This window comes from Mytilus californianus, unplaced genomic scaffold (assembly GCF_021869535.1).
Source record: "Mytilus californianus isolate M0D057914Y unplaced genomic scaffold, xbMytCali1.0.p SCAF_21, whole genome shotgun sequence".
NCBI lineage: Eukaryota > Metazoa > Mollusca > Bivalvia > Mytilida > Mytilidae > Mytilus > Mytilus californianus.
In genome coordinates, this window is record NW_026262670.1 from 5,536,263 (window position 1) to 5,564,229 (window position 27,967).

Here is a 27,967-nt window from a genome sequence, read left to right on the forward strand (position 1 = left end):
GTTTTAACAATGTTCCATTTAAGAGATAACTGTATTGTATTTGAAGCTTTGCGGACGTCCATCGGTAGTTTTACTGTCGCAAATTGAGTTTACCTGGCGACGCGTAGCGGAGACAGTTAAACGGATATTTGCGACAGTAAAACTACCGATGGACGTCCGCAAAGCATTCAAATACAATACAGTTATCTCTATTCTAATGCAAAATTAACAAATCGTTGAATTTTAATCATTATTTCAGTGTAAAATTTTCATTAAACAAAAATTCCGCGAAATGATGTTATCTTCTTTGGCCCCTAAACTCTGTGACGTCAAAGGTAAGCTTCCGGCATCAAACGTAAACACTGGGCGTTTTCTAGCTTCTTGTCCCCTTCAGAATGGAATAAAATTTGATAAAAAGAAAATTTGTAGGTGCAAAATGTAAGTTTTTGGCTTATTATTGGAGAAATTACATGTCAATACATTCCGGAATTCAAAATGTCGGCTTCCTTAGTTACAGACAAGGAGATAGAGAATTTTACGCTTTCTGTCATCCAATCAGAATCATTGATACAAAATAATTGCATTAGAATTTTTTATTTTACTTCACAAATACACAAAATATTTCAAATTCTTGCAATTTCTTTTAGATATTTTTCTGAATTTTAACACTGAATTCTTTCCATACCTTTACCCACAAAAATGTAATTTACTTTTATTCTAAATAAACCACACAACCCAATTAAAGTTAATTTTGTCCAACATTTTAATGTATTGTATTAAAATTATATTTTTATAAAAAATATTAAATTTTAGAAATATACTTCTGATAAAACTTTGCAAACATCCTTTTTGTATCATTTTAAAAATTAAACAAATAGTCAGGAAAAACTACAAACCTGCTCGAGAAATGGAGATATTCTGATAACCATAGACTATTGGTACAGTGGTAAAGTTATACAGTAAACATGATGGTGAATTGTCTTCTTTCACTATAAAATAACTGACTCCATTCCTTGTTTGCCCCACAATGCATAGAGGAAGTGACATCACAGTCTCTGTCTGAACTGGAATAGACACTGTTACTCTTCCTGGATTTTCATTGGCTACAAGTCTAACTGGGAATGACCAATCATCATATGTGCTAGATCTTTCTGCAGACGCAGTATTCTGATTGGTTGTCTGTGGTTTAATCATAACATAGTTGACAAAGGTGATATGAATGTTTTCAGTGTCCTCCATTGTGTACCCTGCCCAAGAAGGTAGTGGTGTAGTATCAGTAGATTTTGACTGTAAATATCTCATGTTGTCATCAGAACATTTGACAGAAAACTGAAATCAAATAAAAATCATATTACTATATACCGTTAAATTCGTTAAATAAGCCGCAGGTTTTTTTCTCTGTCATTGTCCCTGCGTGTTATACTCAGGTGCGCTTTGTGTATGTATTTTTTTCAGTTTCAGGGCAAGCGTGAAACAAAATATATATCTGGATTTTTTTTTATGGAGACCGTCAGACTGTCAAGTGCTTGCAGTGACTTGATAAATTGTTCATGTGGCATATTTTGTTATGAATAAAAATATATATACTTTATCATTTGTTCTTTATTTCATTGTTGGCTTACGAAGTTGATAACCATGTGTTTATTACATAAACAAAGAAAGATAACCGTGTTTGAAAGAGGTACCATACAGGATATTAATTGTGTATTTACAATAAATATGTAATTGTTTGTTGTTGTAATGTGTTTTTAAATAAAATCTTCTTTAGAAATAATAAAGGTAGTGATTGTGTTTCTTTCCTATATTTCAAGTCTCTTTTAATGACGATGGTGATAACCATGTGCTGAAATGAACCCTTTAAAGTGTTTCATAAACAAAGAAAGATAAGCGTGTTTGAAAAGAGGTACCATACAGGATATACTATTGAGGAGTAACTGTTTATTGTTTTATTGTTTCAAAATGAAATATCTTTATGAAATATTGTAGCCACATATTGGTGTAAGAAATAAAAAAAATGAATATTAATTTTCATAATTCAATATGCTAAGACATTTATATATTGCCATCTTATTTGAATTCCCCTTTCCATGGCCCATCTCACTTTCAGTTAAAAATAGACAATGACTTGCAGAAACTGAATGGTTTTGTTGTAGTTTTCAACCAAGTTTAAATTGAAAAATGTTTGTTACTTATAAAACTTAAACTTTTATTTTATAAACAACAATAAAATTCTTTAGATTTAATTTAATAATTTTTTTTCCTGACTTATGGGTGAACAGTTTTCACACGTGGGTACAGGTAATTAAGTAGGTCATAATCAAGGTAAACAATGGCAGTTTTATGGCTTGGGTAACTTTTAATGAATACCTTTTCAAGATTAATTAAAATCCTTGATTCCAATTCAAACAATAAATGAGCAATCAACACCGTACTAATTTTAATCAAAACAACAAGGTTCAATGGACACCCAAGCTGTCAATACATGGCCATTGTTGACAAAAAACAACTAATGAATCTGGCATGATTAAAACAATAAGAAAATTATAATAATTTTATTAACATTTATTTATTTTAATATGAAACAAATAAATATATACAAAATGTCTTTCAACTTTCTCAACAATCTGAAAATAAAAATGAAACATGTTACGGAGTGAGTTACAAGAAGGAGTGAACATTCATTACGCTAAGGTCAGTAGAATGCATGTACGTTTTCTTCAGGGTGCGCTTTATATGCAGGTGCGTTTTATGTAAGGAAAAAAACAATCCTCACCCCCAAAAACGGCCGTGCGCCTTATTTAGGGGTGCGCTTTTTAATCCGGAAAATACGGTAATTACTTTGTGGAACAACCTACACATATAAATTTGAAAATGATCAAGTGGGTTATACTGGTCAATGTTGGTCAATTCAAATTTTCCAGGTGGTTCTACAGTTAAATTTAGTATGGCTACTCAAAATTTAGAAGGAGGAGTATTGACAAGTCAGGGGCAGATCCTGCCATTTTTAAAAGGGGGTTCCCAACCCAGGATAAAGGAGGGTTCCAACTATATGTCCCCATTCAAATGCATTGATCGTCACAAAAAAGGGGGGTTCCAATCCCCGGAACCCCCTGGATCTGCCACCGCAAGTTATCGCCAGTTTTTGCTGGTTTTCATAACTGGCTTGGTTGATACAAGAACATGAGTAATGACTATTTTCTTTCTTTCTTTAAACACATTATAATTCTGACTTCCCATATACCTATTGAATATTTAAAACAAATTATAATTTTTAATATTTTTTTAGCCACCTAAGACATTACGAAAACACAGAAAAAAGTAGCTACCTTCCGTGGACAGGGCTGTAGACTATGATGCGACAGCAGCAGATCAATAGAGGTCTGGTTACTGATACAGTACGTCTCCCTGATATTGACAATTCTCATACCATTCACCATCTTAGACTGCAGGGTTAGGAAGTATACCTAAAATAAATAATAAAGTATCTACAGAGAAATACCTGTACAATTTCCAACCGGTAAATGAATCTCAGGAGCTTACATTTGTTTTACAGGTAAATGGTCTCATTTTCTTTTTTCTTAAAAAAAACCAGACTTTAAAAGAATAGTTATTTTTCCGTGAGTATTCTAATGGACAGAACATTTCAGGAAAACACCAAATGATTGCAAATGCAAAACACTTTTCCAAAAACACCAAATAATTTTTTATGTACAAAACATTTCAGGATAAAACCAAAATGATAGTCTCGTTTAAGGAACATTTCAGGAAACGACAAATGATTTCCTTATGGACAGAACATTTCAGGAAAAACACCAAATGATTTCCTTATGAACAGAACATTTCTGGGTAAATACCATATGATTTCCTTATGGACAGAACATTTCAGGAAACACCAAATGATTACCTTATGGACAGAACATTTCAGGAAAAACACCAAATGATTTCCTTAGGAACAGAACATTTCTGGGTAAATACCATATGATTTCCTAATGGACATAATATTTCAGGAAAAACACTAAATGATTTCCTTATGGACAGAACATTTCAGGAAAAACCCATAATGATTTCCTTATGAACACAACATTTCAGGAAAAACACCAAATGATTTCCTTATGGACAGAACATTTCTGGGTAAATACCATATGATTTCCTTATGGACAGATTATTTCAGGAAAAACACTAAATGATTTCCTTATGGACAGAACATTTCAGGAAAAACACCAAATGATTTCCTTATGGACAGAACATTTCAGGAAAAACAACAAATTATTTCCTTATGAACAGAATGTTTTAGGAAAAACACTAAATGATTTCCTTATGGACAGAACATTTCAGGAAAAAATTTCAAATGATTTCCTAATGGACAACATTTCAGGAAAAACACCAAATGATTTCCTTATGAACAGAATGTTTCAGGAAAACACTAAATGATTTCCTAATGGACAACATTTCAGGAAAAACACCAAATGATTTCCTTATGGACAGAACATTTCAGGAAAAACACTAAATGATTTCCTAACGGACAACATTTCAGGAAAAACACCAAATGATTTCCTTATGGACAGAACATTTCAGGAAAAACACCAAATGATTTCCTTATGGACAGAACATTTCAGGAAAAACACCAAATGATTTCCTTATGGACAGAACATTTCAGGAAAAACACCAAATGATTTCCTTATGGACAGAACATTTCTGGGTAAATACCATATCATTTCCCAATAGACAGAATATTTCAGAAAAACACTAAATGATTTCCTTATGAACAGAACATTTCAGGAAAAACACCAAATGATTGCCTTATGAACAGAACATTTCTGGGTAAATACCATATGATTCCTTATGGACAGAATATTTCAGGAAAAACACCAAATGATTGCCTTATGGACAGAACATTTCTGGGTAAATACCATATGATTTCCTTATGGACAGAATATTTCAGGAAAAACACTAAATGATTTCCTTATGGACAGAACATTTCAGGAAAAACAACAAATGATTTCCTTATGAACAGAATGTTTTAGGAAAAACACTAAATGATTTTCTTATGGACAGAACATTTCAGGAAACACCAAATGATTTCCTTATGAACAGAACATTTCAGGAAACACCAAATGATTTCCTTATGGACAGAACATTTCAGGAAACACCAAATGATTACCTTATGGACAGAACATTTCAGGAAAAACACCAAATGATTTCCTTATGAACAGAACATTTCTTGGTAAATACCATATGATTTCCTTATGGACATAATATTTCAGGAAAAACACTAAATGATTTCCTTATGGACAGAACATTTCAGGCAAACACCAAATGATTTCCTTATGGAAAAACACTAAATGATTTCCTTATGGACAGAACATTTCAGGAAAAACACCAAATGATTTCCTTATGGACAGAACATTTCAGGAAACACCAAATGATTTCCTTATGAACAGAACATTTCAGGAAACACTAAATGATTACCTTATGAACAGAACATTTCAGGAAACACTAAATGATTACCTTATGAACAAAACATTTCAGGAAACACCAAATGATTTCCTTATGGACAGAACATTTCAGGAAACACCAAATGATTACCTTATGGACGGAACAGTTCAGGAAAAACACCAAATGATTTCCTTATGAACAGAACATTTCTGGGTAAATACCATATGATTTCCTTATGGACATAATATTTCAGGAAAAACACTAAATGATTTCCTTATGGACAGAACATTTCAGGAAAAACACCAAATGATTTCCTTATGGACAGAACATTTCAGGAAACACCAAATGATTTCCTTATGAACAGAACATTTCAGGAAACACTAAATGATTAACTTATGAACAGAACATTTCAGGAAACACTAAATGATTACCTTATGAACAGAACATTTCAGGAAACACCAAATGATTTCCTTATGGACAGAACATTTCTGGGTAAATACCATATGATTTCCCAATAGACAGAATATTTCAGGAAAAACACTAAATGATTTCCTTATGGGCAGAATATTTCAGGAAAAACACTAAATGATTTCCTTATGGACAGAACATTTCAGGAAAAACACCAAATGATTTCCTTATGAACAGAATGTTTCAGGAAAACAATAAATGACTTCCTTATGAACAGAACATTTCAGGAAAAACACCAAATGATTGCCTTATGAACAGAACATTTCTGGGTAAATACCATATGATTCCTTATGGACAGAATATTTCAGGAAAAACACCAAATAATTGTCTTATGGACAGAACATTTCTAGGTAAATACCATATGATTTCCTTATGGACAGAATATTTCAGAAAAAACATTAAATGATTTCCTTATGAACAGAATGTTTTAGGAAAAACACTAAATGATCTCCTTATGGACAGAACATTTCAGGAAACACCAAATGGATTCCTTATGAACAGAACATTTCAGGAAACACCAAATGATTTCCTTATGAACAGAACATTTCAGGAAACACCAAATGATTTCCTTATGAACAGAATATTTCAGGAAACACCAAATGATTTCCTTATGAACAGAACTTTTCAGGAAACACCAAATGATTTCCTTATGGACGGAACATTTCAGGAAAAACACCAAACGATTTCCTTATGAACAGAACATTTCAGGAAAAACACCAAATGATTTCCTTATGGACAGAACATTTCAGGAAAAACACCAAATAATTTCCTTATGAATAGAACATTTCAGGAAAAACATCAAAGGATTACCTTATGGACAGAACATTTTAGGAAAATCACCAAATGATTGCCTTATAGACAGAACATTTCTGGGTAAATACCATATGATTTCCCAATAGACAGTAATTTCAGTAAAAACACTAAATGATTTCCTTATGGACAGAACATTTCAGGAAAAACACTAAATGATTTCCTTATGAACAGAATGTTTCAGGAAAACAATAAATGACTTCCTTATGAACAGAACATTTCAGGAAAAACACCAAATGATTGCCTTATGAACAGAACATTTCTGGGTAAATACCATATGATTCCTTATGGACAGAATATTTCAGGAAAAACACCAAATAATTGTCTTATGGACAGAACATTTCTAGGTAAATACCATATGATTTCCTTATGGACAGAATATTTCAGAAAAAACATTAAATGATTTCCTTATGAACAGAATGTTTTAGGAAAAACACTAAATGATCTCCTTATGGACAGAACATTTCAGGAAACACCAAATGATTTCCTTATGAACAGAACATTTCAGGAAACACCAAATGATTTCCTTATGAACAGAACATTTCAGGAAACACCAAATGATTTCCTTATGAACAGAATATTTCAGGAAACACCAAATGATTTCCTTATGAACAGAACATTTCAGGAAACACCAAATGATTTCCTTATGGACGGAACATTTCAGGAAAACACCAAATGATTTCCTCATGAACAGAACATTTCAGGAAAAACACCAAATGATTTCCTTATGGACAAAACATTTCAGGAAAAACACCAAATAATTTCCTTATGAACAGAACATTTCAGGAAAAACACCAAAGGATTACCTTATGGACAGAACATTTCAGGAAAAACACCAAATGATTGCCTTATGGACAGAACATTTCTGGGTAAATACCATATGATTTCCTGATGGACAGAATATTTCAGGAAAAACACTAAATGATTTCCTTATGGACAGAACATTTCAGGAAAAACAACAAATGATTTCCTTATGGATAGAACATTTCAGGAAAAACACCAAATAATTTCCTTATGAATAGAACATTTCAGGAAAAACATCAAAGGATTACCTTATGGACAGAACATTTTAGGAAAATCACCAAATGATTGCCTTATAGACAGAACATTTCTGGGTAAATACCATATGATTTCCCAATAGACAGTAATTTCAGTAAAAACACTAAATGATTTCCTTATGGACAGAACATTTCAGGAAAAACACTAAATGATTTCCTTATGAACAGAATGTTTCAGGAAAACAATAAATGACTTCCTTATGAACAGAACATTTCAGGAAAAACACCAAATGATTGCCTTATGAACAGAACATTTCTGGGTAAATACCATATGATTCCTTATGGACAGAATATTTCAGGAAAAACACCAAATAATTGTCTTATGGACAGAACATTTCTAGGTAAATACCATATGATTTCCTTATGGACAGAATATTTCAGAAAAAACATTAAATGATTTCCTTATGAACAGAATGTTTTAGGAAAAACACTAAATGATCTCCTTATGGACAGAACATTTCAGGAAACACCAAATGATTTCCTTATGAACAGAACATTTCAGGAAAAACACCAAAGGATTACCTTATGGACAGAACATTTCAGGAAAAACACCAAATGATTGCCTTATGGACAGAACATTTCTGGGTAAATACCATATGATTTCCTGATGGACAGAATATTTCAGGAAAAACACTAAATGATTTCCTTATGGACAGAACATTTCAGGAAAAACAACAAATGATTTCCTCATGAACAGAATGTTTCAGGAAAAACACTTAATGATTTCCTTATGGACAGAACATTTCAGGAAACACCAAATGATTTCCTTATGAACAGAACATTTCAGGAAAAACACCAAATGATTTCCTTATGGACAGAACATTTCAGGAAAAACCCCAAATGATTTCCTTATGAACACAACATTTCAGGAAAAACACCAAATGATTTCCTTATGGACAGAACATTTCAGGAAAAACACCAAATGATTTCCTTATGGACAGAACATTTCAGGAAAAACCCCAAATGATTTCCTTATGAACAGAACATTTCAGGAAACACCAAATGATTCCTTATGGACAGAATATTTCAGGAAAAACACTAAATGATTTCCTTATGGACAGAACATTTCAGGAAAAACACCAAATAATTTCCTTATGGACAGAATATTTCAGGAAACACCAAATGATTTCCTTATGGACAGAACATTTCAGGAAACACCAAATGATTACCTTATGGACAGAACATTTCAGGAAAAACACCAAATGATCTTCTTATGTATGATGAAAAGTAAAACAAACCTGCACCATTAAACATGAGAAGTTTTCAGGTATCACCTGTCTCATATTTATATCAACAAGATTCAAAATAAAAATTAAGAGATGAGGTATGATTGCCAATTAGACAACTAACCACCAAAATCCACATGTAGGTTCATGTAAGAATCTATAGGTAACAGTTCAGCCTTCAACAATGAGAAAATCCATACATAGCCAGCTATAAAAGGCCCTGAGATTGTTATTAACTTACATGCATATTTTGATGTGATGTCACCAATATCTGTGTCTGAGCATACCCATCTATGTAAAGGGTTTTACCTAGATCCTGTCTATACCTCTGGTCAGCTACAGCCTCCTCAGATAGACGTATCTCACCTCCTTGATGGAGATTACCATTTATAACTATACCAATACTAAAGGATGACTGTAATATATAGAAACAAATTATAAATCATGGCGACTATTTTATTCAACATGATATTGAAGCAAAAAGTCAATGGGATAAAGGATGAAAATCTTTTTTCATTTCTTTTTAAAAGATTCTTGTAAAGTCAAAATTCAAAAAATAATCAAATATCCATTTGTTATTATTTAGATCTGAACTTAAAAAACAATATTTAACCAAGAAATACATGGGTAAATTGAAAGTCAAGGTCACCTTATTCAACTGTGGACTTTTTCACTATTCATAATGGATCAACTGACAAAAAAAAGGAAAACTTAACAAATGAAAGAACAGACAAAACACTTCATCCCCTAAACAGCATGCTAGGTGTGTGTGTGTGTGTGTGTGTGTGTGTGGGGGGGTAATAAAACTCTACTGCAGAAAAAAAATATAAAATTATCAAACAATTGTAAAATGTAAATTTACAAAATTAACATGTAGAATTACAATAATAAAATGCTCCGCAGGGCGCAGCTTGATACGACCGCAGAGGTCGAACCCTGAACAGTTGGGGCAAGTGTGGACACAACATTCAAGCTTGATACAGCTTTGCATTTGGATTGTGATTAAATATTTGACACAGCATAAATTTCTGACACAGAATGAATGTGGTCTAAGAACTTAAAAAATTTTAAATTGGACATTCACCTATTATGGTCCAATATCCAAAATCTAAATACATGGTTAGATTCAGCATATCAAAGAACCCCAAGAATTCAATTTTTGATGAAATCAAACAAAGTTTAATTTTGGACCCTTTTGACCTCAATGTGGACAAATTTGATAACGGGGCCCAAAAATTAAAAATCTAAATACATGGTTAGATTCAGCATATCAAAGAACCCCATATATTTAATTTTTGTTGAAATCAAACAAAGTTTAATTTTGGACCCAGATTTGGACCAACTTGAAAACTGGGCCCATAATCAAAAATCTAAATACATGTTTAGATTCAGCATATCAAAGAACCCTAAGAATTCAATTTTTGTTAAAATCAAACTAAGTTTAATTTTGGACCCTTTGGACCTTAATGTAGACCAATTTGAAAACGGAACCAAAAATTAAGAATCTAAATACACGGTTAGATTCGGCATATCAAAGAACCCCAATAATGCAATTTTTGATGAAATCAAACAAAGTTTAATTTTGGACCCTTTGGACCTCAATGTGGACCAATTTAAAAACGGGGCCCAAAATCCAAAAACTAAATACACGGTTAGATTCAGCATATTAAAGAACCCCAAGAATTCAAGAATAAAACCCCATTGAAATTGGTCAAGAAATAAGCAATTTATACGAAGTATCTTCTTTTGCACAATACTGTGCAATTAAATATTTCTTGCTATTGCGCAATACTGTACAATTGACAATTTCTTGCTATTGCGCAATAATGTGCTATTGGATATTTCTTGCTATTGCGCAATACTGTGCAATTGAAGATTTCTTGCTATTGCGCAATACTGTGCAATTAAAGATTTCTTGCTATTGTGCAATACTGTGCAATTGAAAATTTCTTGCTATTGCACAATACTTTTTATATAATAATTTACACATCCTGTTTGGTGTGTATCTCCTACCATATCATTATTATTTGCTTTTAAATATAAATCAGAAATAACCAACTTAAAATGGAAAATTTTAAAAGAAAAAAAAAGGAAACCCCCCCCCCCCCTCCCCCAATTTATTGAACCCCCTTATGATTCATCACCCCCAAACTCAATCCCAGCCTTCCCTTTGTGGTATGGTACCTTGCAGAACAATTTCAGAGAGATCCATACACTTGAACACAAGTTATTGTCTGGAAACTAGAAAAATGCTTATTTTTGGCCCCTTTTTGGCCCCCAATTCCTAAACGTTTCGGCAATTACCCCCAAACTCAATTCCAGCTTTCCCTTTGTGATATGGAACCTTGTAGTACAATTTCAGAAAGATCCATACACTTACACACAAGTTATTGTCATGAAACTAGAAAAATGCTTGTTTTTAGCCCCTTTTTTGGCCCCTAATTCCTAAAATTTTGAGGCAATTACCCCCAAAATCAATCCCAGCATTCCTTTTGTGATATGGAACCTTGTGGTACAATGTCAGAGAGATCCATACACTAACACACAAGTTATGTCTGGAAGTAACAAAAATGCTTATTTTTGGCCCCTTTTTGGCCCCTAATTCCTTTACTGTTGGTACCATAACCCCCAAAATCAATCCCAACCTTCCTTTTGTGGTATTGAACCTTGTGGTAAAATTTCATAGAGATCCATTCACTTAAACTAAAGTTAGAGTGCGAAAACTAATGTGTCTTCGGACGACGCCAAACCACGACGACGACGACGCAAACGTCATACCAATATACGACCACAAAAATTTTTTTGCGGTCGTATAAAAACATTCAAATATATAAATATATAAACTTGGTGTTTTCTTGTGGTTAACTTGTGTTGCTAGGTAGTTGTGTGAATGTTTAAAACATAAATAAATAAAATGAGATGCAGGGTTTTACATCAATAACACAATCATTTATAGATTATATTCATAAAGACACATTGACCTCATACTTTGTCCTTGGTCAATACACTTAAATGGTTATAAATTGATACATTGACCTCAGTAAAGGCTTACTATCATCCAATCAAATATAAATTACCATTAAGACATTAGCTTCTAATGATAATATAATGGCTGAACATCTCAGAATGTTTTGTTTTTTTTAATTTCTGCCATAAATAATTCTAATAATACTGTGGATTTGTTTACTTTTGTATCAATTTTCATGGATTACAGAAAAAAATATATTTCTTTGATACTTGATTTTGTGGATTGCCAAGTTTGCATACAATCCTATGAGAAATCCACACCTTGTTTAACATCCATGGTTAATCCATACCTGTCAAATCCACTAATATAAGTACCATAAAGAAGAATAATGAATAATTAAAGAACTTACAAACTTTATATGAATAAAAAATCTCAAGCCTGTATTGCAAATAAATTTGGGAACCCAAAATTTCCAAGCCAACAATTACCTGAAGTTTAGGTGGACTAAATGTCTTTCCATGTGGAAGTGGCCATGTTGCTTTACTAGAATCTATAAATACTAGATCTAATGTACCTGTAGTTTAGGTGGACTAAATGTCTTTCCTTGAGGAAGCGGCCATGTTACTTTACTAGAATCTATAAAAACTAGATCTAATGTACCTGTAGTTTAGGAGGACTAAATGTCTTTCCTTGTGGAAGTGGCCACGTTACTTTACTAGAATCTATAAATACTAGATCTAATGTGCTATGGTTGGTCAATAGACACCATGGACACACATCAATAAGCACAGTACTACATCCTGGCCAATACTCTACCAGGGTCAAACTCAGGTCAATACTTGGTAATGATAGGTCAAGGTCGCTTAATTCACTGGCTGGCTGTTTCTGTGACTGACTTTCATCACTGTGAAGTAGAATAAACAAGTGTGTTATAAGTCAACAATTGATCATAATGTACTGAAATACACACATTCAAATGAGTTAAAACATTTACTTAACACAACTGAATCACTCATTTATATTGGTACTTAATTGTAAGGAGGGAAAATGATTAGTTCAAGCTATATTTAGATTGATTCAATCAAATTTTTGTTTGAAAGCAGCAGAGCCAGGAACCCCAATAAATAGCCCTGTAAAGGTGTTTTTTTAACTTCCATTATTGAAGTAAATTTAATGGGTATGCATTTCTAAATGTATGATATTTAAAAGTTTAAAATGAAAATTGCATATCTGCTTCATATTTATAAATATGTTATCTTGAAATAGGAATAAATTTAATTTTCATCCATTTTTCTAGAAATTTGTCAATTTTCCCACCTTTTTCATGATTTTGTATGTGTCGCCACCCCTCACCCATTGAAAATTTCATTGAAAAGTAAAAGAATATGGTATATAAAGAATATTTCAGCAAAAGTATTTGTGTTGGCGAAGGGTGGCGCCACTGTTAGTTTACAGAAACTGTCATTAATTTTGCAGGATTCTGCAAAAAATCTGGTTTTTACCAAAATTCCCTTTCATTATGATGTCACAATTACATTATTAATGACACAATTGGTGAAAATACGTTTTAACTGAAACTATTTGACATTTTAACATATGTTATAATCAAATTTTCACTACATCATCATGGTGAATTTTTTTCAGATTTTTAGGGCCAACATTATGAGTTAGTGAATCAACTCCTTTTCTATACAATTTATAATGAAACATCAGCCAGGTTCCCACAAACACAATCAAACACAGAATGAGTATACTCACTTAACATATAAACATATTATGCATATGGAAATTTATCTGACCACTGATCACTCAAGGTCTGATATTATTTATAACATTCTAAGGTAGATGGAAATCATGGTCAAACATAACCTACTTACTTACTACCATATGTATAATAAAATGCTCCGCTGGGCGCAGCTTGATACGACCGCAGAGGTCGAACCCTGAACAGTTGGGGCAAGTATGGACACAACATTCAAGCTTGATACAGCTCTGAATTTGGATTGTGATTAAATATTTGACACAGTATAGGTTTCTGACACAGAATGAATGTGGTCTAAGAACTTTAATTTTTTTAATTTACCTATTATGGTCCAATATCCAAAATCTAAATACATGGTAAGATTCAGCATATCAAAGAATCCAAAGAATTCAATTTTTGATGAAATCATACAAAGTTTAATTTTGGACCCTTTTGACCTCAATGTGGACCAATTTGATAACGGGGCCCAAAAATCAAAATACATGGTTAGATTCAGCATATCAAAGAACCCCATATATTCAATTTTTGTTGAAATCAAACACAGTTTAATTTTGGACCCCAATTTGGACCAACTTGAAAACTGGGCCCATAATCAAAAATCTTAACACATATTTAGATTCAGCATATCAAAGAACCCAAAGATTTCAATTTTTGTTAAAATCAAACTAAGTTTAATTTTGGACCCTTTGGACCTTAATGTAGACCAATTTAAAAAACTGGACCCAAAATTAAAAATCTATATACAAGGTTAGATTTGGCATATCAAAGAACCCCAATAATTCAATTTTTGATGAAATAAAACAAAGTTTAATTTTGGACCCTTTTGACCTCAATGTGGACCAATTTGATAACGGGGCCCAAAAATCTAAATACATGGTTAGATTCAGCATATCAAAGAACCCCATATATTCAATTTTTGTTGAAATCAAACAAAGTTTAATTTTGGACCCCAATTTGGACCAACTTGAAAACTGGGCCTGAAATCAAAAATCTAAATACATGTTTAGATTCAGCATATCAAAGAACCCCATATATTCAATTTTTGTTAAAATCAAACTAAGTTTAATTTTGGACCCTTTGGACCTTAATGTAGACCAATTTGAAAACTGGACCCTAAATTAAAAATCTAAATACGCGGTTAGATTTGGCATATCAAAGAACCCCAATAATTCAATTTTTGATGAAATAAAACAAAGTTTAATTTTGGACCCTTTTGACCTCAATATGAACCAATTTGATAGCCGGGCCCACAAATAAAAAATCTAAATACATGGTTAGATTCAGCATATCAAAGAACCCCATATATTCAATTTTTGTTGAAATCAAACAAAGTTTAATTTTGGACCCCAATTTGGACCAACTTGAAAACTGGGCCCATAATCAAAAATCTTTATACATGGTTAGATTCAGCATATCAAAGAACCCAAAGAATTCAATTTTTGTTAAAATCAAACTAAGTTTAATTTTGGACCCTTTGGACCTTAATGTAGACCAATTTAAAAAACTGGACCCAAAATTAAAAATCTATATACACGGTTAGATTTGGCATATCAAAGAACCCCAATAATTCAATTTTTGATGAAATAAAACAAAGTTTAATTTTGGACCCTTTTGACCTCAATGTGGACCAATTTGATAACGGGGCCCAAAAATCTAAATACATGGTTAGATTCAGCATATCAAAGAACCCCATATATTCAATTTTTGATGAAATCAAACAAAGTTTAATTTTGGACCCCAATTTGGACCAACTTGAAAACTGGGCCTGAAATCAAAAATCTAAATACATGTTTAGATTCAGCATATCAAAGAACCCCATATATTCAATTTTTGTTAAAATCAAACTAAGTTTAATTTTGGACCCTTTGGACCTTAATGTAGACCAATTTGAAAACTGGACCCTAAATTAAAAATCTAAATACGCGGTTAGATTTGGCATATCAAAGAACCCCAATAATTCAATTTTTGATGAAATAAAACAAAGTTTAATTTTGGACCCTTTTGACCTCAATATGAACCAATTTGATAGCGGGGCCCACAAATCAAAATACATGGTTAGATTCAGCATATCAAAGAACCCCATATATTCAATTTTTGTTGAAATCAAACAAAGTTTAATTTTGGACCCCAATTTGGACCAACTTGAAAACTGCATGAGCTGGGCCCATAATCAAAAATCTTAACACATATTTAGATTCAGCATATCAAAGAACCCAAAGAATTCAATTTTTGTTAAAATCAAACTAAGTTTAATTTTGGACCCTTTGGACCTTAATGTAGACCAATTTAAAAAACTGGACCCAAAATTAAAAACCTATATACACGGTTATATTTGGCATATCAAAGAACCCCAATAATTCAATTTTTGATGAAATAAAACAAAGTTTAATTTTGGACCCTTTTGACCTCAATGTGGACCAATTTGATAACGGGGCCCAAAAATCTAAATACATGGTTAGATTCAGCATATCAAAGAACCCCATATATTCAATTTTTGTTGAAATCAAACAAAGTTTAATTTTGGACCCCAATTTGGACCAACTTGAAAACTGGGCCTGAAATCAAAAATCTAAATACAAGTTTAGATTCAGCATATCAAAGAACCCCATATATTCAATTTTTGTTAAAATCAAACTAAGTTTAATTTTGGACCCTTTGGACCTTAATGTAGACCAATTTGAAAACTGGACCCTAAATTAAAAATCTAAATACGCGGTTAGATTTGGCATATCAAAGAACCCCAATAATTCAATTTTTGATGAAATAAAACAAAGTTTAATTTTGGACCCTTTTGACCTCAATATGAACCAATTTGATAGCCGGGCCCACAAATAAAAAATCTAAATACATGGTTAGATTCAGCATATCAAAGAACCCCATATATTCAATTTTTGTTGAAATCAAACAAAGTTTAATTTTGGACCCCAATTTGGACCAACTTGAAAACTGGGCCCATAATCAAAAATCTTTATACATGGTTAGATTCAGCATATCAAAGAACCCAAACAATTCAATTTTTGTTAAAAGCAAACTAAGTTTAATTTTGGACCCTTTGGACCTTTATGTAGACCAATTTAAAAAACTGGACCCAAAATTAAAATCTATATACACGGTTAGATTTGGCATATCAAAGAACCCCAATAATTCAATTTTTGATGAAATAAAACAAAGTTTAATTTTGGACCCTTTTGACCTCAATGTGGACCAATTTGATAACGGGGCCCAAAAATCTAAATACATGGTTAGATTCAGCATATCAAAGAACCCCATATATTCAATTTTTGTTGAAATCAAACAAAGTTTAATTTTGGACCCCAATTTGGACCAACTTGAAAACTGGGCCCGAAATCAAAAATCTAAATACATGTTTAGATTCAGCATATCAAAGAACCCCATATATTCAATTTTTGTTAAAATCAAACTAAGTTTAATTTTGGACCCTTTGGACCTTAATGTAGACCAATTTGAAAACTGGACCCTAAATTAAAAATCTAAATACGCGGTTAGATTTGGCATATCAAAGAACCCCAATAATTCAATTTTTGATGAAATAAAACAAAGTTTAATTTTGGACCCTTTTGACCTCAATATGAACCAATTTGATAGCGGGGCCCACAAATAAAAAATCTTAATACATGGTTAGATTCAGCATATCAAAGAACCTCATATATTCAATTTTTGTCGAAATCAAACAAAGTTTAATTTTGGACCCCAATTTGAACCAACTTGAAAACTGGGCCCAAAATCAAAAATCTAAATACATGTTTAGATTCAGCATATCAAAGAACCCCATATATTCAATTTTTGTTAAATCAAACTAAGTTTAATTTTGGACCCTTTGGACCTTAATGTACCCAATTTGAAAACTGGACCCAAAATGAAAAATCTAAATACATGGTTAGATTCAGCATATCAAAGAACCCCATATATTCAATTTATGTTGAAATCAAACAAAGTTTAATTTTGGACCCCAATTTGGACCAACTTGAAAACTGGGCCCGAAATCAAAAATCTAAATACATGTTTAGATTCAGCATATCAAAGAACCCCAAGAATTCAATTTTTGTTAAAATCAAACTAAGTTTAATTTTGGACCCTTTGGACCTTAATGTAGACCAATTTGAAAACTGGACCCCAAAATTAAAAATCTAAATACACAGTCAGATTTGGCATAACAAATAAATAAATGTGGTCAAAGATTTTACAAATCTAATGCGCCATACTGTGCAATTAAAGATTACTTCTTGAAATTTTTCAATATTTGAAATTTGAAAAAAAAGTAATATTTGAAGAATAATTCTTTTTAATTTCTGAAATCTGAAATGAGAAAAAATTGACCCCCCACAATTTCTTTTTACCCCTCAAACCCCCCCCCCCCTCCCCCTCGCCTTTTCCCCCCAAAAATTCTTTCCCTCAAGATATGGTCATAATCTCAATTCAAATTTCCAATGGAATTTGCAACCATAATTACCCATTTAAATTTACCATAGTGCTAACTTAATCTATTTTATAATAGAATTTAAATTATGGTGTCAAATCTTTCATATGGATTTTTTTGTAAAAAAAAAAAGATGCAACATTTGCAGATATTTTTACTGGTCTTCCTTTATAAATATGCATTTCTTTAAACATAATTTAAAATCAGTGTAAGGGAGGTAATTCTAATGATGAATTTGATTTATCTCCCTTACACTGCTTTAAATATTGTTTTGTACTAAAGCATTTGTCCATATAAAAATGCTTGTTTTTTGCCCCTTTTTTGGCCCCTAATTCCTAAAATTTTGAGGCAATTACCCCCAAAATCAATCCCAGCATTCCCTTTGTGATATGGAACCTTGTGGTACAATGTCAGAGAGATCCATACACTAACACACAAGTTATGTCTGGAAGTTACAAAAATGCTTATTTTTGGCCCCTTTTGGCCCCTAATTCCTTAACTGTTGGTACCATTACCCCCAAAATCAATCCCCACCTTCCTTTTGTGGTATTGAACCTTATGGTAAAATTTCATTGAGATCCATTCACTTAAACTAAAGTTAGAGTGCGAAAACTAATGTGTCTTCGGACGACGACGCCGGACGACGACGACGACGACGCCAACGTCATACCAATATACGACCACAAAAATTTTTTTGCGGTCGTATAAAAATCTGTATGGTGACCATTGTAATTCCTAGCCAATCGCTGTCAACTTACCTGATAGAGTATCCTGTGTATGGCCATTTATCTGACCACTGGTCATTCATCATAGCCAACATCTTATCAAAATCACATTTTTTGGTTTCTTTTCTCTCAACCTGATTTATAAGCTCAGGGGTCAAGGTCAATGCAGGGTCAACTTTGTCAGTATCTGACCTTCAACAGAAAATATTCGTCCTTAAAAGATTATGAATAAAGGTCAAGGTCATTACATGAGATCTAAAATATTGGTCAAGGTAACTACCACATCAATTTGCCTGCACATGATTTAAAAGTGTGTACAACATTTTTGAGGTTATTTTGAATAGAAAGAAAAAAATATTACATTAATTCCTTATAATCTAATTCGAAATTTCATTTTTGAGGAGTAAATCATGAAAAAACATTGATGAAGTCACGGTCAAAATTATGTCTATGAGCTGATAGATAAAAAACTTTCAGCCAATCAGAAGACGTGTTGCATCCAAAATTAAATTATTTATAAATATCCTATGTTTTTTTATTAAAAAAATCAAGCCTTTCTAATCACAAAAAATAATTGATATTGAATACAGTAATCATTCAAATGATGTCCCTATGGAAACAATTCAAAAATACTGCTTCCATCTTTTCATGTTAGGACAAAAAATACAAAATTTATCATTCAGATTCAACTTTTATATCAAATTTCTAAGTTGTAGCATAAATATAATATTCAATACCTCAATTTAAAACTCAGATCATATTTAGCATCACCGAGTAGTTCTAGCTGTAGTGATCTCCCTTTGCCAGACATTTCCACTTCCTTTTTCTTCCCAAGGTTTGGCATTGCCATGGAAACAAACAGAGAACAAGGCAAGTGTGATCTCAGGACATAAAGAGGACAGAACATCACCTATAGATCATATAATGAAATAATAAAGATTGCCACTGAGACAACTCTCCACTATTTACCAAATGACCTTAAAGTTAGCAACTATAGGTCACTGTATGGCCTTCAACATTGAGTAAAATGGATTATCCATACAAGATAGCAAGCTATATAAGGCCCCAACATGACATTTTCCATGCTGTTCTATCAATTGCAATTCTTTTAAAAAACTAGAGGCTCCAAGGAGCGAGCCTGTGTCACTGACCTGATATTTTTGTTTACAATTGATGCATGAAATAATGCAACCATTATACTTTTGCTTTAGTTTCAAAGATATAAGCCAAAAACTGAATTTTACCCCTATGTTCTATTTTTAACCATGTCAGCCATGTTGGTTGGCAGGTGGGGTCATCAGACACATTTTTTAAACTAGATACCCAAATATTGATTGTGGCCAAGTTTGGTTAAATTTGTCTCAGTAGTTTAAGAGAAGATTTTTGTAAAAGATTATAAAAATTTACGAATAATTGTTAAAAATTGGCTATAAAGGGCAATAACTCCTTAAGGGGTCAATTGACAATTTTGGTCATGTAGACTTATTTGTAGATCTTACTTTGCTGAACATTATTGCTGCTTACAGTTTATCTCTATCTATACAAATATTCAAGATAATAACCAAAAACTTCAAAATTTACTAATTAAAGGGCAGCAACCCAATAACAGGTTGTCTGATTCCTCTGAAAATTTCAGGGCAGATAGATCTAATCCTGATGAACATTTTTACCCCCATGTCAGATTTATTCTAAATGCTTTAGTTTCAGAGATATGTCAAAAACTGCATTTTACCCCTATGTTCTATTTTTAGTCATGGCGGCCATGTCAGTTGGCAGGCGGGATTGTCGGACACATTTTTTAAACTAGATACCCCGATGATGATTTAGTCAAAGTTTGGTTAAATTTGGACCAGTAGTTTCAGAGAAGAAGATTTTTGTAAAAGTTAACGGACAAGTGATGAGAAAAGCTCACTTAGTCCATTGGGCCAGGTGAGCTAAAAATCAAAAGTTAACATGTTTTCATTCTAGTAATTAACATTTTAGGAATCATTCTTTTATTCAATTTTATCAAGAGTACTGTGTATATGTTGATACATTATCAACTGGGCTACTTGGATGGAGAGTTGTCTCATTGGCACTCATACCACATCTTCCTATATCTATGACTTGTTAGTTCAGAGGTTCCAAAATGGAAATATATTTGCCTAAACTGTTTCCCTTTTTTCCCTTGATGATTTCTCTATGACTAGAACTAATTCCAATAGATTTTCTGAAAATAAACCCATGACAAAGAATTCTGATAATGTACATCAAGTTTGAATTCTCATTTGAAAGCTCTTATACAGTGTTGTTTCTGTGTAATTATAACTGTTGACACAGAGATATGTCTCACCTGTAATAACTTGATAGTAAAATGCAAATGTTGAAATTAAAATAGCAATTAATATAAAATGTAAAACATGCAAATTTTCAAAGCTATGAACCATGACCAAAGGTAGAAATAAGATGTGACAATGCTTATACAACTGCATACCAAATATCATTGATTTATCATAAGTGGTTTCCCTTAAACTGACCACTCACTTAATTTGAACATAGGCAATCATACCCACATCTCCTTATTTAATACTAATCACAAACTTTAATATGTAAACTAAGCATAAGTTTCAAAGTCAATAGACTATGACTGAGGGTGGCAGAGTCAAAAATTTCAAAGGAAATGTGATATTCCAATGCCTATACAACTGCATATTAATATCATAAAATTATCATAAGTGGTTCCCCTAGTGGTTCAATATTTGCCATAATGTAATATAAGTTACAATTAAATGATAAAATAAGGCAGCTGTTAATCATTGTTTGCTAACATCCGGTGGCAATTATTTCATCAGTTTTAAGGATGAAAAAACTCTATAATATAATATGTTACCAGTAATCTAGAAGCTCCTTTAGTAATCTGTTCATATACATGACACCACACATGGATGTACGACTCGTGTACAAATGGTATCTGAAAGACATTACAATAATAACATGACACCACACATGTATGTAGGACTCATGTACAAATGGTATCTGAAAGACATTACAATAATAACAAAGTGTGTCCTGAAGACACCACACATGGATGAAGGACTCATGGAGAAATGGTATCTGAAAGACATTACAATAATAACATGACACCACACATGGATGTAGGACTCGTGTACACATGGTATCTGAAAGACATTACAATAATAACATGACACCACACATGGATGTAGGACTCATGTACAAATGGTATCTGAAAGACATTACAATAATAACATGACACCACACATGGATGTAGGACTCGTGTACACATGGTATCTGAAAGACATTACAATAATAACATGACACCACACATGGATGTAGGACTCGTGTACAAATGGTATCTGAAAGACATTACAATAATAACATGACACCACACATGGATGTAGGACTCATGTACAAATAGCATCTGAAAGACATTACAATAATAACATGACACCACACATGGATGTAGGACTCATGTACAAATGGTATCTGAAAGACATTACAATAATAACATGACACCACACATGGATGTAGGACTCCTGTACGAATGGTATCTGAAAGACATTACAATAATAACATGACACCACACATGGATGTAGGACTCATGTACAAATGGTATCTGAAAGACATAACAATAATAACAAAGTCTTTAGTAATCTGTTCATATACATGACACCACACATGGATGTAAGACTCATGGAGAAATAGTATCTGAAAGACATTACTATAATAACAAAGTGTGTCCTGAAGACACCACACATGGATGAAGGACTCATTGAGAAATGGTATCTAAAAACCATTACAATAATAACAAAGTGTGTCCTGAAGACACCACACATGGTTGTAGAACTCATGTACAAATAATATCTGAAAGACATTACAATAATAACATGACACCACACATGGATGTAGGACTGTGTACAAATGGTATCTGAAAGACATTACAATAATAATAAAGTCTTTAGTAATCTGTTCATATACATGACACCACACATGGATGTACGACTCGTGGAGAAATGATATCTGAAAGATATTATAATTATAACAAAGTGTGTGCTGAATACGTCACACCTGATGGCGAAACCAGTCGACAATTAAAACAATTACTATGAGGTAATTTACGAGTGTTGTTGTCTCTAATATTGAATAATACTGCAAAACGATACATTTTTGAAGAGGTTCAATTTTCAATTTTTGGAGCCAAGCCTCTTCTCCTGCATTTCATGCCAGAAGATATTTTCGCAATTTATTTTAAATCATGAAATCGGCATTAAAATAAACCCCTCGCTTACATTTCCCCTTAACAGTAATATAAACAATCAACAGGAGTGACTGAAGATTCCTTTTCCTCACTTGGTACAAGTAATTGTCAGAATATATTTAATTTGTCAGAGTATATTTAATCAAGTCAACCTTACAAATATATAACCTCAATTAACAACAGAATAAATCTATCCACCTGATAAGTTTACAGTTTATCGAAAGTTCGAGAAAGTTAACTACTGAATGAGGTTGACTTTTCATTTGGGACCTAGATATATAATTAGTTATTTTAGATGTGATTTTAATTGAACAAGAACATAATAAAGAAAACCTTCTCTACTGAAAACTTACATAAATCATTTGACTTAATGGAACTTTGTCTTTGGAGATCAATATGTCTTTTGACCAGGATAAAGTCTTCCCTTTCCTTCTGATCTTCATCACTATGTTATGATCAAGTTCAAGGACATATGTGTGTGAAGCTGTTGCCCCTGGCAACACATCTGCAATTTTTCCTGACTCTAATGATGGTGACTGCATTTCTATATCTAGGTCACATGATAGTCTGTTGGCCAATGAAAACTGTCCTTTTATTATGATCTGTAAAATAATGTACACTCTCACATCATTTCAAGATTATGAAAATCTTTTTATAATTCAATAAAATGCTCCGCTGGGCGCAGCTTGATACGACCACAGAGGTCAAACCCTGAACAGTTGGGGCAAGTATGGACACAACATTCAAGCTTGATACAGCACTGAATTTGGATTGTGATTAAATATTTGACACAGCACAGGTTTCTGACACAGACTGAATGTGGTCTAAGAACTTAAAAAAATTTAATTTACCTATTCAAACCATATCATTATTATTGCTTTTATATATAAATCAGAAATAACCAATTCAAAATGGAAAATTTAAAGAAAAAAAAATCCCCCCCTCCCCCCAAATTTTTTGAACCCCCTTATGATTCATAACCCCCAAACTCAATCCGCACCTTCCCTTTGTGGTATGGTACCTGCAGTACAATTTCAGAGAGATCCATACACTTGAACACAAGTCATTGTCTGGAAACTAGAAAAATGCTTGTTTTTTGGCCCCTTTTTGGCCCCAAATTCCTAAACGTTTAGGGCAATTACCCCCAAACTCAAACCCAGCTTTCCCTTTGTGATATGGAACCTTGTAGTACAATTTCAGAAAGATCCATACACTTACACAAAAGTTATTGTCCTGAAACAAGAAAAATGCTGTTTTTTTGGCCCCTAATTCCTAAAATTTTGGAGCAATTACCCCCAAAATCAATCCCAGCCTTCCCTTTGTGGTATGGTATCTTGCAGTACAATTTCAGAGAGATCCATACACTTGAACACAAGTTATTGTCTGGAAACTAGAAAAATGTGTTTTTTGGCCCCTTTTTGGCCCCAAATTCCTAAACGTTTAGGGCAATTACCCCCAAACTCAAACCCAGCTTTCCCTTTGTGATATGGAACCTTGTAGTACAATTTCAGAAAGATCCATACACTAACACATAAGTTATTGTCCTGAAACTAGAAAAATGCTTGTTTTTTGCCCCTTTTTGGCCCCTAATTCCTAAAATGTTGAGGCAATTACCCCCATCATCAATCCCAGCCTTCCCTTTGTGGTATGGTACCTTGCAGTACAATTTCAGAGAGATCCATACACTTGAACACAAGTTATTGTCTGGAAACTAGAAATATGCTTGTTTTTTGCCCCTTTTTTGGCCCCATAATTCCTAAAATTTTGAGGCAATTACCCCCAAAATCAATCCCAGCATTCCTTTTGTGATATGGAACCTTGTGGTACAATGTCAGAGAGATCCATACACTAACACACAAGTTATGTCTGGAAGTTACAAAAATGCTTATTTTTGGCCCCTAATTCCTTTACTGTTAGTACCATAACCCCCAAAATCAATCTTAACCTTCCTTTTGTGGTATTGAACCTTGTGGTAAAATTTCATAGAGATCCATTCACTTAAACTAAAGTTATAGTGCGAAAACCAATGTGTCTTCGGACGACGACGACGACGACGACAACAACGACGACGACGCCAACGTCATACCAATATACGACCACAAAAATTTTTTTGCAGTCGAATAAAAATGCTTGTTTTTTGCCCCTTTTTTGGCCCCTAATTCCTAATATTTTGAGGCAATTACCCCAAAAATCAATCCCAGCATTATTTGTGTGATATGGAACCTTGTGGTACAATGTCAGAAAGATCCATACACTAACACACAAGTTATTGTCCTGAAACTAGAAAAATGCTTGTTTTTTGCCCCTTTTTTTCCCCTAATTCCTAAAATGTTGAGGCAATTACCCCCATCATCAATCCCAGCTTTCCCTTTGTGGTATGGTACCTTGCAGTACAATTTCAGAGAGATCCATACACTTGAACACAAGTTATTGTCTGGAAACTAGAACTAGAGGCTCTCAAGAGCCTGTGTCGCTCACCTGTATTTACTGATGCTTTGGAAATCATGTAAAATAAGGTTAAAATCATAATTAATAGTATTAGATATTAGATATTATAATGATATCTAAGATAATAACAAAAAACTGCAAAATTTTTGTAAAATTACTAACTCAGGGGCAGCAACCCAACAACGGGTTGTCGGATTCATCTGAAAATTTCAGGGCAGATAAATCTAAATCTGATGAACATTTTTGCCACCTGTCAGATTTGCTCTAAATGCTTTAGTTTCAGAGATATAAACCAATAAAATGCTTCGCTGGGCGCAGCTTGATACGACCGTAGAGGTCGAACCCTGAACAGTTGGGGCAAGTATGGACACAACATTCAAGCTTGATACAGCTCTGAATTTGGATTGTGATTAAATATTTGACACAGCATAGGTTTCTGACACAGAAAGAATGTGGTCTAAGAACTTCAATTTTTTTAATTTACCTATAATGGTCCAATGTCCAAAATCAAAATACATGGTTAGATTCAGCATATCAAAGAACCCCATATATTCAATTTTTGTTGAAATCAAACAAAGTTTAATTTTGGACCCCAACTTGGACAAACTTGAAAACTGGTCCCATAATCAAAAATTTAAACACATGTTTAGATTCAGCATATCAAAGTACCCCAAGAATTCAATTTTTGTTAAAATCAAACTAAGTTTAATTTTGGACCCTTTGGACCTTAATGTAGACCAATTTAAAAAACGGGACCCAAAATTAAAAATCTAAAAACACAGTTAGATTTGGCATATCAAAGAACCCCAATAATTCAATTTTTGATGAAATCAAACAAAGTTTAATTTTGGACCCTTTTGACCTCAATATGAACCAATTTGATAGCGGGCCCACAAATAAAAAATCTAAATACATGGTAAGATTCAGCATATCAAAGAACCCCATATATTCAATTTTTGTTGAAATCAAACAAAGTTTAATTTTGGACCCCAATTTGGACCAACTTGAAAACTGGGCCAAAAATCTAAAATCTAAATACATGTTTAGATTTGGCATATCAAAAAACCCCATATATTTAATTTTTGTTGAAATCAAACAAAGTTTTATTTTGGACCCCAACTTGGACCAACTTGTAAACTGGGCCCATAATCACATGTTTAGATTCAGCATATCAAAGAACCCCAAGAATTCAATTTTTGTTAAAATCAAACTAAGTTTAATTTTGGACCCTTTGGACCTTAATGTAGACCAATTTAAAAAACGGGACCCAAAATTAAAAATCTAAAAACACAGTTAGATTTGGCATATCAAAGAACCCCATTAATTCAATTTTTGATGAAATCAAACAAAGTTTAATTTTGGACCCTTTTGACCTCAATATGAACCAATTTGATAGCGGGCCCACAAATAAAAAATCTAAATACATGGTAAGATTCAGCATATCAAAGAACCCCATATATTCAATTTTTGTTGAAATCAAACAAAGTTTAATTTTGGACCCCAATTTGGACCAACTTTAAAACTGGGCCAAAAATCTAAAATCTAAATACATGTTTAGATTCAGAATATCAAAGAACCCCATATATTCAATTTTTGTTGAAATCAAACAAAGTTTAATTTTGGACCCCAACTTGGACCAACTTGAAAACTGAGCCCATAATCAAAAATCTGAACACATGTTTAGATTCAGCATATCAAAGAACCCCAAAAATTCAATTTTTGTTAAAATCAAACTAAGTTTAATTTTGGACCCTTTGGACCTTAATGTAGACCAACTTAAAAAACGGGACCCAAAATTAAAAATCTAAATACACGGTTAGATTTGGCATATCAAAGAACCCCAATAATTCAATTTTTGATGAAATCAAACAAAGTTTAATTTTGGACCCTTTTGACCTCAATATGAACCAATTTGATAGCGGGGCCCACAAATAAAAAATTCTAAATACATGGTTAGATTCAGCATATCAAAGAACCTCATATATTCAATTTTTGTTGAAATCAAACAAATTTTAATTTTGGACCCCAATTTGGACAAACTTGAAAACTGGGCCAAAAATCAAAAATCTAAATACATGTTTAGATTCAGCATATCAAAGAACCCCATATATTCAATTTTTGTTAAAATCAAACAAAGTTTAATTTTGGACCCTTTGGACCTTAATGTAGACCAATTTGAAAACTGGACCCATAATTAAAACTCTAAATACACGGTTAGATTCGGCATAACAAATAAATAAATGTGGTCAAAGATTTTACAAATCTAATGCGCCATACTGTGCAATTAAAGATTACTTCTTGAAATTTTTCAATATTTGAAATTTGAAAAAAAAAACAATATTTGAAGAATAGTTCTTTTTAATTTCTGAAATCTGAAATGAGAAAAAATTGACC

General features: G+C 32.7%; 1 protein-coding gene and 1 long non-coding RNA gene across 11 annotated transcripts in view; one reads left to right on the forward strand and one right to left on the reverse strand.

Annotated features, from left to right (window-relative positions):
* Positions 1-27,967, reverse strand: part of LOC127731980 (intermembrane lipid transfer protein VPS13B-like) — a 100,425-nt gene that overhangs the window by 15,465 nt on the left and 56,993 nt on the right. For all 9 annotated transcript variants that reach the window (XM_052240961.1, XM_052240964.1, XM_052240963.1 and 6 more), the window contains 8 exons: positions 23,479-23,727; positions 21,740-21,820; positions 19,608-19,780; positions 18,904-19,062; positions 12,606-12,849; positions 9,219-9,392; positions 3,306-3,443; positions 876-1,308 (listed from right to left, as the gene is read on the reverse strand). In XM_052240961.1, coding sequence (XP_052096921.1) covers positions 876-1,308; positions 3,306-3,443; positions 9,219-9,392; positions 12,606-12,849; positions 18,904-19,062; positions 19,608-19,780; positions 21,740-21,820; positions 23,479-23,727 — 1,651 coding nt within the window. The remainder of the gene's footprint in view (positions 1-875; positions 1,309-3,305; positions 3,444-9,218; positions 9,393-12,605; positions 12,850-18,903; positions 19,063-19,607; positions 19,781-21,739; positions 21,821-23,478; positions 23,728-27,967) is intronic.
* On the forward strand, positions 9,861-26,069 carry LOC127732027 (uncharacterized). Of its 2 annotated transcripts, none has more exons than XR_007996023.1 (2): positions 9,861-9,905; positions 25,910-26,069. It is a non-coding gene; the product is annotated as an uncharacterized LOC127732027 (long non-coding RNA). The 2 variants fall into 2 exon arrangements; XR_007996024.1 differs by lacking the exon at positions 9,861-9,905 and adding an exon at positions 13,824-13,880.